At 35.4% G+C, this 17,017-nt stretch overlaps 1 protein-coding gene across 1 annotated transcript in view; it reads left to right on the top strand.

Moving 5' to 3' along the window:
- The first annotated feature begins 719 nt into the window (after positions 1-719).
- Positions 720-17,017, top strand: part of LOC118184040 (uncharacterized) — a 158,887-nt gene continuing 142,589 nt past the window's right edge. The window contains exon 1 of the mRNA XM_085820178.1: positions 720-763. Coding sequence (XP_085676304.1) covers positions 735-763 — 29 coding nt within the window. The 5' untranslated portion in view covers positions 720-734. The remainder of the gene's footprint in view (positions 764-17,017) is intronic.

The raw sequence follows: 17,017 nt of genomic DNA, 5'->3' as shown, positions 1-17,017 counted from the left end.
CGAGATATTCTACGAAAAATATAGAGTAGAATAAAACCACTCCAAAATGCAAAACAGCATTTGATTTTATTGTTAAAAGAAGTATCACAGGAGGCTTACAAAATGTAAGTAAAGGAAAACAAACAATTTTAAATTATACAAATAAATCAATCATATATGATTTAAAATAAGAGTCAACAAAGTCATTAAAAGCAAGGTATGCCAAAGGCAGAGAAATTCATAATATTTCGGTGGCAAATTAATTTGTCTACACTTTAATGAATTTCTTGCATAATTAAGCGAAGTGCAAAACATTTGCTGAATGCCGAGATCACCATAGTACAAACTTGAAGACGACAGCTTAAACTGTTCAAGATAAGCATTAAACTTTCCATTGCCTAGAAAAAAATTGCGTGACGTTAAAATTGAGCAATAAGTCCTTATTTTTCATTCCTTTAAAGATAGTTGGAAAAACATTTTTTTAATATCTGCCTTATTAGAAATGATGTAATTCCATAGTTCAATCATTTTAGCTTTGAATATTTTAGTGTACGATTTTGGAATATTTATATCAACATTAACGTCTCTTCTAGTTCCATTCTTGGCAAGCCAATCAGCTCTGTCTTATCCATATATCTGCCCGTGCCCATGAACAAATGTAAAAGCCACTGAAATACAATTCTTCAGTAGATCCCGAGAGACTGCTGCATGTTAACAGTTATATCATCACATGATGAGATATTTTTAGGAACTCCATGGAAGAGAGAGAATCAGTGCAGATTAAGTAACTAGAAACATATCTATCCTGGCTAAGTATTTGTTTAATTGTGAATTCAATACATAGATGTTCAGAAATATAAACAGTGCATTCATTTCTAATGCAAAACTGGTGATGCTCAATTTCAACACCATCCTCATAGATGACATAAGCAAAACCTACTCTGTCATCAGTTTTACTACCGTCCATATAGCGCAAAAGTGAGAATGAATTTTATTAACATCCATACTATCTAAAATTTGTATTACTAGTCTTGCGGATGGTTAAGGAAGATCGGATTAGGGCAGTAAACGATCGAAATGAGAACTAAAGTAGTTAGAAAGGCTAGCTTTGTAACCTATGCATTGCGGAGTAAATATATTCATCATTGGAAATCTGGCAAGAGCGAAGACAGCATTATAATGAATAATTCGGTAACCCGTAATATCGCAGCAGAATTCGCCTTTTATCTCGAAGCAGACTACTAAAGTTAATTAGCTTGTTCGAGGTACAATCCACAAGCTCTACAGCCGCATGAAGTAAAGAGAACTTTTAAATAATTGCTCTAACATTCGTTTTAACACCAAAACTATTACATGTGATTCAATTCAGTCAATGCTGAAGTCCTTCACATTTATTAGAAATATAGGAAATATGCTTTTCTCCAGTTAAATTTGTTGACCAGCAAACTATATTTAATTCCATTCACCATCTTAAGAGGATTATCATTAAAAACCAATTGATATCCATCATAAGTAGTATTTCTTCTATCAACGAGCTTCTAGATTTTGCATGGTTAAATTTCAGCTCAAAATTTACGAACTATTCACAACTGAAATTTAAAACATCCTAGACAAGAAGGGGGAAAAAATTATGCAACTCCTTTCCTTGAAAACAAAGCAATAACTTTACAACTGAAGACATTAGCAAGTTTCTGCAAGAGATCATTGATAATGACAATCAAACCAGCATATTGAACCCCCAAAACTTCTCAGTTTTTGCTAAATTGCTGGAATATCAAAATAGGTAATTTAAGTTACATAAATCATACTAGTTGTCTGCTAGAATCTACAAGCAACTCAATGCTAAACGATACTTTTTAAAATTTAAAAACTTAATAATGCATCCAAACGCCTACTGTTTAAAATGGAAATCTTAATTTTTCACTGGTGTTGATTACACAGAATTTGAATTTGATCAATTTATAAAAATAAGTTTCAAGTAAGAGTGTATAAATAATAATGCTTATTTAGGTACGTACTATTTGTGTAACTGTTTCATTGGCTCTTATCTAGTAGTCTTCCCCCCCCCCCCTCCTTTTTTTTTTTTTTTTTTTTTTTTTTTTTACGGGGAGGAGAATTGTTAGAGTAAATTCTAAGCCCCTCAAAACTTTCGCAACATTATTAATCGAACTTCAAAATCGCAACAATTTGCGAAATCCGACTATTTATTCCGTGACTGCTCTTTCTTTTACCCTGTTGTAAAAGTAATTTCTTAGCTATAAAGTAAAAAAAAAATATTGTTACGAGATGTCCAGCTGCGGTAAGATTGCTTTCCCGCTAAACTGGTTTAGGGTTTCTAGAAAATGGCAAGGGAAGGCAGGATTGCCATATTTGGCGCGAAATCGCCCATTCGGCGACAAAATTGTTCATATGCCGTGGGCAGGTGGAGAACATTCCAGAACGAATTCTTACCGGTTTGCCCCAAAATGTTCTCGAAGGCAGCCCAAAAGCTATATAAACTCTACTGGTAGTCTATCGAGTTGACCATCACTCTAGTGTCGAGTTGGTCGTTGAGCATATCGCGAGCTGGTGCGTCGTTGAGGCTATCAAATGCATCGCGAGTTTTAGCCTAGAGAGTCTCGAGAACAATTTGAGTTCCGAGAACAACCGAACCGAGTCGGGAGCTGTACTCTAGTGCTTTGCCGTGAAGCTACCGTCACCGTTATATCTTGAAAGCTGTGTCGTTAATTGTTTCAGCGTGTTTGTCGTAGTTTTTCGACGACTGTAAACGTGTTTTTGGAACTGTTCTACTGGCTAATGAACTGTGTTTTCATTCTTCATCAAGTGTTGTCTTCAATCACTCCAAATCCAGGAATCTCTACAGAAACATAACAATATAGTTACGGTTTATGTAAACCAATTTTGTATTATTTTTATTTTTTATTATTTAGTTACCTAGTACATTTTTATTGTAATTTTGTGTTTGTTCTGGGTGTGTAGTTGAGTAATTTTTGAATTTGTGGACACGAACTGTATTTGTATGGTCAACACATACCAAACAATTTTTGTAGAAGGTAATATGCACCGAAGTCTCCTATTGGCCATCCTTAAATTAAATTCGTTATTCTTATCTCTTATAACAATGCTCTTGTATATAAATTAAGTATTAAGAGTAAAAAATTATTAAAACGGTTTAGTTTCGTTCTCTGTTTAATCAAAAAGCTAACATGAGGAGATATTTCCCGACGAGTTATGCAAGATGTTGAACTTTTCTTTTTTCACAGCACTAAAGTAACAACACAAGGTGCAAATGAACTAATTTCGCAGTTTAATTCTTTGATCTTAAAAGTTTTCTCAAACTTCTCATGTTTTTTTTAGAACAATTTTATTTTTTCTTTTGTTTCTTGTATGGAATTAGTCTTCTGTCATCTTGTACTTTTTTCGAATTTTTTTCTTAAATTTTGTTTTTGCCGATCTCTGTAAGTTTGTATGCTTGTGTTTGTATGCTTTCTGATTCCTTTAACTGCGATATTTTTAAAATTTGATATCGACTTTTTAATTCAATATTTGAGGGCCTTTTTTATTGATTTTTTGCATATACACTTGTTTAACGGTCAAATCAGAATCAGTTTAGGGATCATCGCAGAATTTCGAGCTTGACACGTCTGAATAAATCGGAAAATCATCTTCAGAATCAAGTCCGTTTGGAATTTCTAACGCATTTTAACAACTTTTCTAAAATCGCTTGATGGGCTACTATAACAGCAATGATTGCAGGGCTCCCAAGCATGAAAGATTTTTAAACCAAAACTGCCAAAACCATGATTGTAATCTTGCATCATCGAATAGAGTGGAAGATTTTGAAAGAAAAATGACATCACGAACTTCGTTACTGTGCTGATTCGAAGGAATAATTTTTTTACATTCAAAAGAAGTGATTTTCTTTTATTGTTACATTCTCCAAAAGTTTAAAAAAAGTTGTATAGATAAATCATAAATATTTCATCAAATTCATAACGGAAGATCGCTTAAAAAAAAAAGGAAGTAAAAAAACAGAAAATATAGGAAGTTAATCTTGAAAACAAAAGCAGATCAAATAAAGTCTGTCACAACGATCAAGTGCGTTGATATTTTTTTTTTTTTTTTTTTCTTTCCTCCTTGGTTTTTTTTTTTTTTTTTTTTTTTAGTCCAAAGGGGCTTTGTCCCTAAAGAACTATTGTTTTCGTTTTACGATTTTGCGTTGGTTCACTATAAATGTCCGTTTCACTTTTCAAACTGTTGCCACCAAATGTTAAGAGTTCTGCATTATATCTGAAGAAATTAAGTAATGAAAAAAATCTGCATAAATGTATGTATATTTCTCGCATTGTAATAAAACAACGGTACAAGTGCCATCGAATTTTGAATGACGTAATCCTCCTACGAATATGGGCATGTGGAAGCGCAAATTTGCAATTTGCAATTTGTTTTACTATCGATTTCATATTCTGTAAAACTTAACGAATTTTTGATTAACAAACTCAAGGATTTCAAAGCGAGCAATGGCAACAACGTTGTACAGAAAAAACATTTTTATCTCCAGCGCTTGAGAATGCTTATCGGAAATTCTAAAGATATGCTCATTTTAAAACTATTTTGCGATATTGCTGTTGAACTGAGTTTTATGGCTTAAGTGCGAAGAACGTGAAATTTAATAAATAAATCTAACACACAAAATGTTAAAAAAAAAAAAAAACGCCCCTTTAGACGTAATTTAAAATCTGAAACCTTTCAAATTTTTTTGTTTTCCTCCGAGGAGCAGCCAATTTCTGATTTTGTTCTTTCGCTCCCCCCTCGTCCATGTGTACATGTGTGTGTGGGTAGACAAGTTACATGCTTATAATGTATTTTTTTAAAAAAAACTAATTTTTTTTAGCTCGCACAATATTTTTGTTCACTTGTGACTAACGATAAAAGAGTGGGGTGCCTATGAAACAGTTGTAGCGGGGAATTAACTAATTTAGATGAAGAATAAATGTGACAGAGTAGAAGTGAGATATATAAGAATCATTACATTCAATTCACTTACATTTCTGTGACAGTTTGGATTTGAAAGTTGACCGTTAGCAGCCTCAAGCTTTCATTTTTGGGAGCATGTGATAAAAATGTGATATTTAAAAGATATATTTTTGGCTCTTCAGTCATTTAAGCCTAATAACATAGGGAATTTTTTATTTAAGTTTTACATAAAATTTTTTTGACTGTATACAAATAATTCTTAACTTTATACTTTTTTAAACTGAAATATGCTAAACGAAAAATAAAATTTTCTTACCCGCACTACAAAAACGAGTAACGAGTATTTCAACAAATAAACAAACAAATAAACAAAAAAAGATAATTTGATCATCTGGAATTTTCAGAAATCTGAATAATCTACGGTACCATTTAATTTGATTATTATTTTAAGGTTTAAATTCCTTCTAATGTGTCTCGTAACAACGGCCGTTGACTCACCAAGATGTAACAATATCAATTAGTCTATTTATCTAACGGTTACTTGATGTGTGTCACGCTTCATCCCCTTCCGACAATCAATGCATGACGTCACTTCCGGTGCCGGATGATAGGAAACATAAGCTAATTTCCTCTACCTCCCTCAGTATGAGAAATGAGTGACAAATGAAGACGGGAAAGTCTGTTCACATGAGAGCCATGGTAACTGAACTGGTGAATCACGTGTAAGATCACATCTAAAACAGCGTCTGGGTCGGGTTAAATTCAGCCGGCTCCAAGCTTCGGTACTTCTCATTTTCTACTCCCTCGCCAGTTGCAAAGGGCTTACTGAGGAATTTTTTTTATTTTTCAAAAGCTTTCAATTAAGCCCCGTTCACATGCATAGGAAGAATATTTATGGACTTTACTCATTTTGTCAACAAAACTTTAAATGAATTTTTTAAAAAAAGAGGAAATGAAAGAAAGAAAAATAAGAAATAATTTTATTTGATTTTTCCCAACCACCGAAGCCATAAGATTTAAAAACTTTCTTTTACCTTCGATATATCATACCCTTTTATCCTTCCTCTATTTGCTTTTATTTTATTTTTAAGATGCAGTAGTTTGATTTAATTTGTAAATCCTCTAATTACACTTTCGGCACTTTGAATTTCGGAAATTAAACCATATTTTTGGTCATCTGGCTATAGCAAGAATATGTTAAGGATCGGACCGTCTGAAAATAGTATGTATAATAGAATGAAAGAAAGAAAAGCGTAGCATTTCTAATATGAACACTGAGTTGTACCTAACACCTCTAAAATGCATTATTACTTTCGATTAGAGATAAAAAATCTTGACCGTTATACTTAACGATAACATATTGTTGACAATCAGCGATTATCTTTCTTTTGACACTATAAAAGTGCTTATGCATCGTCCATTGATAACGTCAGAAGTGAATTATTAAACGTTATTTTATCTGCTCTTCTGAATAATATTTTGCAACAACTGTTACTTTAGACTATAAACGTGAGTAATAAAATATGTTTCTAAATAACTTGTACTCTTATTATGCACTATCCATTCACATCCAAAAAAAAATCGAAAGCTCAGGACTGAAATTTTGTGATGACAAATAATTTTTTTTATAATAATCGTTTCTCTATATTTCGTCATTCTTCTCCCCCTTCCTGTTATTCAGAGGGAATTGTACCTTTTTGCTTTTATACTGTTTTAACGTTCGGGAAAAATATGCAAAACCGAATTCTAGAGTTTTTAAAGCTGAAGTTTCGGATCCTTCCCGTGATAGTCAACATAACGGCAACATTTTTCCAGACACAAGAAACAAGTTTGTTATTTCAGTAAACAAAGAGTTAAATTAGAGTAACACACTTTAAAATCTTTTTATCCACAGTATTTGATTTGAAAACAAGAACATGAATTAACATAATAAGAATCAAATAAAGTTACTATTTTTATTCGTTGGAAGTATCCAAGTTTGTGTATATTTCTTTCAGGAGATGAAATTTTTTGAATCGGGGTATCTTAACAGCGGAAAAGATCCAAACTTTTTTATTGTTTTTTCTTCGGCAATTTTTCTTTTTCTTTTCTTGTTTTATTTTAATGAAAAATAGTGCTCCCCATCTGATTATTACTGCTGATTTCCCACCTGCTGATGCTATTTCACTGCACGTTATTGGCCGAAATTACTTGCTGGAAAAGTCATGATTGTTAAGAAGAGTGATGTAGCGAATTCGCAAACCAACCGCATTGCCCTTGGCGAAACGCCTTAAGAAAGTTATCTATTTGCTCTTTCTCTTGGTTTCTGAAATCTATTTTACAAAGCTACGTTGCTTATGAGTATAGAACATATTTAACCATTTAATAGCCGTCTATACTTTTAAATAAGAGTTTACAATTATATAAGTAAAGTAAATACAGACGTTTATTGAGTTGTTTCTGACACATTTTGTTATGGAATTTCTCTTCAATTTTGAAACATACAGTTTCATTTGTAGTGATGGGCAACTTCGGTACATTCTTGTACCCGGTACGAGAGTAACCGTTACTTTGAAAAGTACCGAAAACCGATTTCAAGTAACGAAATACCGGAGTAACGGTTTGCTGTACCGGAGTACCCTAGTAACGATTTGGAGTACCGAAGTACCCTAGTAACGATTTGGAGTACCAAAGTACCCTAGTAACAATTTGGAGTACCGAAGTGCCCAGTAACGATTTGGAGTACCGAAATACGCAGCTAACGATTTTGCGCATTGAAGGAACTCTGCCACGTCACCACGTGTTTGATTTTATCTGTACGGAGTAAGATTTTGAATATCAGAAAACATGTCAACTACGGAAGTGTCTGAGGAGCAGACCATTCATGGACACAAGGAGCGCATATCACCATTTCGCAAATACAACCAGATACTACTGTCCTCGTACCAAAACCGAAGTGAGCTGAACCCTCATCGATCCTCAGTAACGAATACCGAAATACCGAGAAGAGGCGTATATTTTCGTTACAAAGTAACGAATACCGAAAAGCACCCGTTTCGGTACAGAAGTAACGAATACCGAAAAGTATCCGTTTCGGTACAAAAGTAACGAATACCGAAAAGTGCCCGTTTCGGTACAGAAGTAACGAATACCGAAAAGTACCCGTTTCGGTACAGAGTAACGAATCCCGAAAAGTACCGATTTTGGTACTGAAGTAACGGGTACTTGGATGTACCGATTTTCAGTACCCGTTGCAACTAAGTACCCGTTACAAAATACTCGGTTCGGTAGTACCGACTCATCACTAGTCATTTGAGTCAAAAATAAAATTTAACGATAACGTTATATAGCAGCTCACGTAAGATAAAGATTATCCATGTGTTTCTCTTTTAATCTCACTTAAATGGAAATGCAATACCTGAAATGAAGTGTTTATTGTTTTCAGTACGCGAATTTCGCTTCCTGACTATAGAACTATTGCTAGATTAGAAACTATTTCTACTAAATTTGTGGAAATATTTATTAAAGATCTCGAACACAACCCAGTTTTTCGAAGAAGATCCAGTGGAAAAACGTGCACAGCTACCTCTTGTACAATCATGCCTTAAGAAAAAAATCAAATGCGTGTAAAAATTTCCACGTAGCATTAAATTAAGAAGGAATAACAACACAAGCGCTTTTCTCTAGCTTTTGATCTGACAGTTCTGAAGAACTGGTTTTAAATAAAGATTTTCGATAAAATTTGTGTTAACATAAACAGAAAACATACTTAGTTTTATATATTTTATTTCTTCATTAAATCACATTATAGCATTATGAGACTGAATAAAAACGGATTACAGGGAAGTACTAGAAATCTTAATCTCTGTTGCCATTCACTCAAAAAAATAAACTATTCCCATTCACATTGTAATATTACTGCTGCCACTCAATTATATATAAGTAATTATTGAAGTAAAAATGATACTATTCCATTAGAGCGGCGTCACTTAAAAATGAAAAAAAACTTAGAAGAAAACAATGCTACGACAACACGCCAAACATCGTGGATCGAAATTTCCAGTTTTCTATTTGAACTATCATCATACTTTTTTTAATACGACGGACTACGCAATTTGGAAATTACCTAATGACGAAGAGGTTGCCATAAGATTCCTTCAGGACAAAGGAATAATTCATAGCAATTGACTTTGTTCTCAAAATCATCCGATGAAGTTAACTTTTGACTAAAATCCTATATGGCTTTATTTACGTACGTTCTTGCTATGAAAAAAAAGATTGAGAACTAAAACATGGTTTGAAGGCTCGTGTCTTTCTTTCCTTAGTGCCGTTCGTTTTAATTATCTATGGTGTTAGGAATTGACGTCGACTGAATTTTGCCAACTTCTCAGTTAGAAATCAGTCATAATAGGACAGTAGATTTGAATAACTACTTGAGAGAGGTATGTGCAAATAGTTTGATGTCTCATAAAAGAAATAATATCGGTGGACACAACAACATCAAAGAAATAGACGAAAGTCTTTTAACTAAAAGAAAAAAAAACAGCGTTGGATGTGTTTATCCGGAATAATGGGTATTCGGAGGTTTATGACTGCAAAACAAAGAATGTTTTCTGATCGCCGTTTCCGATCGTTGTGCTACAAGACTGATGATTTCCATTCAGGAAATTTATTTTCTGGTCGCCGTTTCCGATCGTTGCGCTACAACACTGATGATTTCCATTCAGGAAATTTCTATAAATTTCATCATCTAAAATCATCACTGTTGTAGCACAACGATCGGAAACGGCGACCAGAAAACATTCTTTGCTTTGCAGTCATAAACCTCCGAATACCCATTATTCCGGATGAACACATCCAACGCTGTTTTTTTTTTCTTTTAGTTAAAAGACTTTCGTCTATTTCTTGAAACAGTGTTCTATCTATTGATAATAAGTTGCTCATTTACAAAACCATGTTGCGTCCAATTCTTAGTTATGCATGCCTCGTCTGGCCATACTCGTGCAAAAGTTTGAGAAGGCAGTTACAAGCTGCCCAAAACGGGGTATTGCGTATGATATGTAATGCCCCCTGGTACATGCGGAATAGCCAAATTCGTAAAGAGTTAAGAATAGAGGATCTTTGTAATTTTTATTGCCGCCTATCTAGGGCATTTTATGATAAACAGGAACTTCTGGACAATCCTGTGGTTGTTAACTATTTTTATGATACTAGGGACCCCAATTTCAGTAAACGCCTAAGGGCGATCCTAAATGTTAGTAATGTGTAATTTTGTATATGTGTTATGCAAATTGTTGCTCAGATTCTTTATTGTATATTGTTCTTTTTCCTCCTGATTGCTTTTTGTTTTTACTAGTGGCACTAAGGCGTCGCACTTCGTATTTTGTTTCTCTTGTGTGTACATGTATTCTTCTGTGAAAGAGTTGTTAAAAAATAGTTAATTATGTATTGATTAGTAATTAGGTACTTAAGGAAAAAATATGTATTTAACTATTAGCAATTATGAATTTAAACTCTTGCTCATTTAATTATTTAGCACATTCAGTTATATTTCTCATAATTCGAAACTTTTATCATGTTATTCGATGAGGGGTAGGGCTATGGCGCCCAGGCACCCTGGTGGTTAAGCACCGCAGTTCAACATCATCATCATCATCATTCAGGAAATCATCGCGGATGGCAACATAATATTTTTAGACTTCTGGAAAGGATATAAGAAAGAGGAATTAAGACTGCGTGTTATTGGACTGCACGAACATTTCACTGTGAATCACAGTTATAATTTTATAGACCTCGAAACTGGATGCCATAACCAAACTGTGGAGCGATTGTGGGGCAGTGCAAAATGGAGAAATAGATTTCAGTGGGGTACTGCTCGCTACTATGTCATGTTTGATAGAATTTGTGATGTCGGTTATATTACAAAACTAAAACTTTTTCTATAATATTCAATGATATTTTTGGCTCACCAGCGGCCGAGCAGTAATGTCACTGAACACTGGTAGTTCGGTCCGAGATTCGAATCCCGCGAACGGGCTGGCTGCATGGGTGTTTTCGTGGTTTTCCCGATGTGTAACGTGTATACGAGCCAGTTTTCCTTAAAAAGTCCTCCACGAAGGCATCCCTCCCTTAAGGCAAATAGCCCTCTTGTGCTTTGCCGTAATCTAATAAACCAAACCAATTAATGATATATTTATGGGTAGAATACTGTAGATTAAAAAGTTAAAAAGAAAAATTTACTTACTTTAAGAATTATGAAATTTAAAAAAGTACTTTTTACAGAAGTAATTTTTTTCAGTCTTTTGAATTTAAATTAGTATTAAAATAGAAATAGAATTAAAATAAAATAGAATTATTAGTATTAAAATAAAATAGAATAAAATTAAAATAGAATTATTAGTAATTCCATTCCATAAAATAAAATAGAATTATTAGTATTAAAATAAAATAGAATAAAATTAAAATAGAATTATTAGTAATTCCATGGTTAGAACATCAGGACCTCATTGGGGCACTCCAATCACTATGCTCAAAAGCTGGTACAGAACAATCTCAGAAAAGATCATATTATATGGGGCTGCCATATGGGGAAGGAAGCTTACTGCCCACATGAGAAGACAGCTTCTCACCATACAAAGAATGCAACTTTTGATCATATGCAAAGGTTATAGAACATCCCCAACTGCGGCACTGCAAGTGCTGGCGGGTATCCCTCCACTGGACCTTCTAGTGGAGAGAGAATCACTATTAGTAAGGACATTGCGCCTAGAAAATAACGTCTCTCTGTGGCAAAAGACATTCTACCATACAGACTATGAGAAGCACAAGCCGATCATGCTTGGACACCCTGCAGATACTGATTTATCGCACACAATATACATGCAATACACGCCGCCAAATGAGAAGGCATTTGCCATTTATACAGATGGCTCAAAGACGGAAAAAGGCACAGGCTGCGCCTACTGTGTACTCCAAGAAGGAGAAATGGTTAAAACTTGGGAAAGACGACTGGCAGACAAAAATACCGTCTTTCAGGCAGAGCTTCTTGCATTAAAAGCAGCCATCAATTTGGCAAAATATCAATTAGGATTAAAGGTCAGCATATATAGCGACTCTGCCTCAAGTTTGGAGTCCATCCGAGGGCACAAGACAAGGAGTCCTTTGGTGCAAGATATTCAGAAAATTCTTCTAAGTATCCCACCAGATGACAGACCTATCCTGATCTGGGTTCCAGCTCATGTGGGTATTACTGGCAATGAAGCGGCAGACCTGCTTGCGAAATCGGCTGCCAATGACTCCAGTAGACTGGAAAGCGCAGTAAGTGTTCCGCAGTCCTATTTAAAAAAAACCACGCTCAATAGCCTTTTTCAAGAATGGCAGAAAAGATGGGAAAGGGAAAGCACAGGGAGGAGAACCTACAAGTTCTTTCCAAAAGTCACGTGCTCAGTTAATACATACAGCGGAGCACAAACTCAATTCTACACTGGCCATGGTCCCTTCCCACATTACCTTAAGAGATTCGGCATACGAGCATCAGATTTGTGTGAATGTGGTGCGGTAGGTGATGCAGATCACTTCCTCTTCAACTGCCCACAAACCAATAAACTGCATTTAAAAATGCCAAGCAGTGAATACTGGCCGCAATGGGCAGAGAATACCCGCGGCAACAAGCAGACGAAAATTAAAATAGAGGAGGTAATCAGGCTTTGCTCAGCAAGATTCTAAGAAATTCTCCCCCTCTCTTGAGAATTGTATCTTCGCAGCATAATTTTAATAGCAATTCAAAATACTACAACAACTGAACATCAACACTAGGAAAATAGCTCACCCCGTAGAATAATAACAGGACTGTAAGAGCAAAACTATTGTAATGTAAGCATATTACTATCCAGTTTATATGTACTTGATAAAAATAATATTGTAAAGCAGTTTAAATGATATTGAAAATCCAGTCAATGTGTAAATGAATTACAAGTTTAATTTTGATTATCTCAGTAAAAGTATTGTAAATATGAATTCATATAATGTCTAAATGTACACATAGCTGTCATGATTTTATGTATCTGTCATATGTAACTTGTACAAGACAATGATTGTAATCAACATATCTATGCTTATTCACAGGCCTTGTATGCCCATGTAATATTTATATGTATATTCTTACACGGAGGAAATTTTCCCTTCTGCCAGGATGACTACTAACACTGTAAGACTTTTACAACAAAGTTAGGTCAGTGGTTATCTCAGGCGGCGCTCAGTCTTTTGAATTCTATTATTTCATAATTTTATACTAGGCAACAATTGATGCCCCCCCCCAAAAAAAGTGGTGCATTTTAACTGACGCCACTCTAACAGAATAGTACCGTGAAAATTAACCTCAACAATTTTCATATTCTGTATCTTGATTTTCTGCAAGTTCATTCTTAAATGCTACTCCTGTCACCTCTCTAATTTTGTTTCAAGTGATAAAACGGAATTTGAATAAAAACATACGATTGCATATTTTCGCCTTAGACTATTTTGATCCTTTTCGAATATATGGAAGTGATTTACTTAAGACAATCAAATGCTTTTCTAGATTTTTTTGCAAAGCGAAACAAGTTTTTAATGATACTTATATTTTACAAGAAAGTTTATCATGCACTTCTCCCCTGAAGCAGAATTTTATTTAAGAAACGGGAGAAGTTGGCGCCAAACTATTTTTGCCTTCAAAATTTGGCGAATTCTTTTGGCGGCAATGAGAGCACTAATATATGATACAAACAGAATAGATATGATACAAACAAAACAGAATAGTAACTTCTAAGTTTTGTAGTAGTGAAACTCCTTTATTTTGATTAAACAGACTAGTAAAATGAGATGATAAAATACTAGATGAGTAAAACAAAGTCCATCAGCTTTGTAAGTAGAAACATAGCCCTATCTATGTAATTCATGATAAAATAGTATAATGAATAATAAAATAATAAATTGTATAACACTTTCTTCGGGCTTTAAAATTGTCAACCAAGTAAAGTCACTAACAACGGATGCGTCATAAATTCACTAAAATATACAAGTTACTATCGTCGTAAAATTCGACACACTAAACAACTTTCCTTCAAAACATTAAACATTCTACATCTTTCTATTGTCACATGTAAAAAATAATAATTAACTGACCCGGAAAGCATTGTTAGAAAGTCCTCCACGAAGGCATCCCTCCCCTTAGGCAGATATCCCTAGTGTGCTTTGCCATAATTAAATGCACCACACCCCGGAAAAAATTACCTAAGTAAAATTAAAGTTAAACATTCATAAATTATAAACTTCACGTCATCTCAAATCCAACATTCTCCCACCAACAACAGCAATTAAACATTAAAACTTTTAAAAACACAGTTAAATTAATTATCCTCCTGCAATTAAACATTAAAACTTTTAAAAACACAGTATTTCAAAATTAAATTTAAAAAAAAATTCCTCGCACTCATTACAAGCACTGAAATAAAGCTCTAGGTTTGCCACAAGAAAACATACAACCGGAGACCACAACCAAATCAAAATCGCGCAAAATTAAAAACTCTTGCCAAGTTTGGCGTTCACTCCGATTATGGAAGATTAACCAAATGTATAAACAGACCTAATATTTAAAAGAGAAAAAAAAATTCTCTCCTCCTGTTATATTTTTAGTCTTGTATAAATAAAGATAAAATCATGGAAATAATAAAAATAACAGATTTTAAATCCGAATTCTCAAACAGAAATTTTAACCCTTAGCGCTCCGCACGTTTTTTCCGGCATATTTTCGCAGGATTCGGTGTTTTTAAATGCAGCACTCAGAATATCTGCATAAATCTCTTTCTTGTAAATATTTTACCAAAGAAAGGGATGTGACAATTCTCCTTAACTGACCAATAATCCTGAATATTCGCCAGGGTATTGATAATAACTCCAATAAAAGCCCAAAACTCATCCTCTTCCGCACGCCACGTTTTCCAAATATAATTACTAGATATTTCTTTATTCTTTAGAACATTTTCTGCGTAATTGTTGGTTTCTTTTATAATTTCATTTACCAGTTCGTTTGTGAAAAATAATTTGAAATATTGTGTCGGCTGTACAATATTTGTAGGAATTTGTGGTCCAATGACCTTTGGTGATACACTAAAATGTATTCTATCCGGAATATCTAATTCTTCCATGACATCGTGCCATTCATCTAAGTCTTCCGGCGACTCGTCGCTTTCACTTTCAATAACTACCATTCGTCGTCTCTTTGGTACAAGGGGTGATCAAATGAAAAGGTACGAAACGACGTAAAAACGTAACAGTTAAATATTTGCACATTCCGCCATGGGAGAACGTAGCGAGACATCTCGAGATGCAATTGGAGTATCTGACTGGGATCGGAGCATGAGCAAGAGAGAGCAGAGTCTCTTATCAATATAGGCGTCCAAATGATGCGGCAGTCCGAATGAGGACAGAATGGCGTTCGCGTTGCAAAATTCGACGACTGAGGAGCAGCGAGGTGTTATCCGATTTCTGACAGCAGAAGGTGAGAAACCGACAGCTATTCATTGCCGGATGGCGACAGTTTACGGGGGAAAATGTGTCTCTGACAATTCTGTCAGAAAATGGAGTGCCCGTTTTCGTGCAGGCCGTGAGATTGCGGGTGATGACCCGAGACCAGGCCAGGCAAACACTGTCACCACAAGTGATCTCATAGACAAGGTGGACGACCTTGTAAGAAGTGATCGGCGTGTCACATTGCGAATGTTGGTGGTGAAGGTGGATGTCCGCTATGGAACCGTGTGGACAATTGTTCACGACAGGTTGCGATATCGGAAGGTGTGTGCCATTTGGGTTCCGAAGCAGCTCACCGACCAGCAAAAGGAACTGCGTATGGGGCCTAGCACTGCAACATCTGTTTCGGTATCAGGAAGACCCCGCTTTCATGGAGCGGATCGTCACGAGCCAGAGACAAAGCGGGACAGCATGCAGTGGAAGCATGCGTCGTCACCTCCCCTAAAAACTTCAAAGCCGTGCCGTCAGCAGGCAAGGTGTTGCTCACCCTCTTTTTCGACATTCAAGGTCCGCTACTTGTGGAATTCCTCGAGCACAGAAAAACCATTATCTCCGATGTGTACTGTGAGATATTCCGACGCCTACGCAGGTCCATCAAGAACAAAAGATCGGGGCTGCTCACGGAGGGTGTGATTCTGCTCCATGATAACGCGCGTCCACACGTCTCCATAGTCACGCACATGGAACTGACCAAGTTCAAGTGGGAGACGTTGGACCATCCGCCCTACAGTCCGGACATGTCGCCCTGCGATTTCCATGCGTTTGGTCCACTGAAGAAACACCTGAAAGGGAAGCGCTTCAACTCGGACGACGTACTCAAGGACGCTGTGAAGGACTGGGTCTCGTCACGGCTATAGGATTTCTGGGAACAAGAAATCCTGCGACTTGTTCATCAGTGGGATCGTTGTGCTCAGGCCTATGGTGTATATTTCGAATAAAGTCTACATTTGTACCCACCGAGTCATTTCGTACCTTTTCATTTGATCACCCCTTATAGTATAATTTCGAAACCACTACTTGAAGTGTCAGAATTATAATCAACATTGTCTTCCACAATATCTTCTAGCAATGAAAAATCAAACACATCTTCACTATCACTTAACTCTATATTCTCATCACAATAATGATTTTTCTCCGTGTTGCTAACCATAAAATGGGTCAAATAATGTTTCAATCGTAACAGTAGCGAGACTGAGCACGTTTTAACTACAGATAACAATTGCCAACGCCGACGATTCAGTAACATCTTAAGCCTAATCATGCTAAAAACATTGGGCTCCGCAGCGGAGCCTACGGAGTTACGGAACAAATGACGTACGGCTCCTTAGCGGTGCCAACGGAGCGCTAAGGGTTAACTCACTCTTATCTACGTTATTCTTAAATATAAAGTGAACGCAATAATTCTTATGTGTGTTATTTCTATGTTATAACTGTTATAAATTCTTGGTATTTTGTATTCATAAAATACATACTATCTCTTAAGACATAACCACGACTATATTTGTAGATAGTATGA

The sequence above is a fragment of the Stegodyphus dumicola genome, chromosome 7 (assembly GCF_044657685.1).
Source record: "Stegodyphus dumicola isolate Sdum_Otavi_A_Nest chromosome 7, ASM4465768v1".
Lineage (NCBI taxonomy): Eukaryota > Metazoa > Arthropoda > Arachnida > Araneae > Eresidae > Stegodyphus > Stegodyphus dumicola.
The sequence above is the reverse complement of the archived record's forward strand: the minus strand, read 5'-3'. Positions and strand labels throughout refer to the sequence as shown.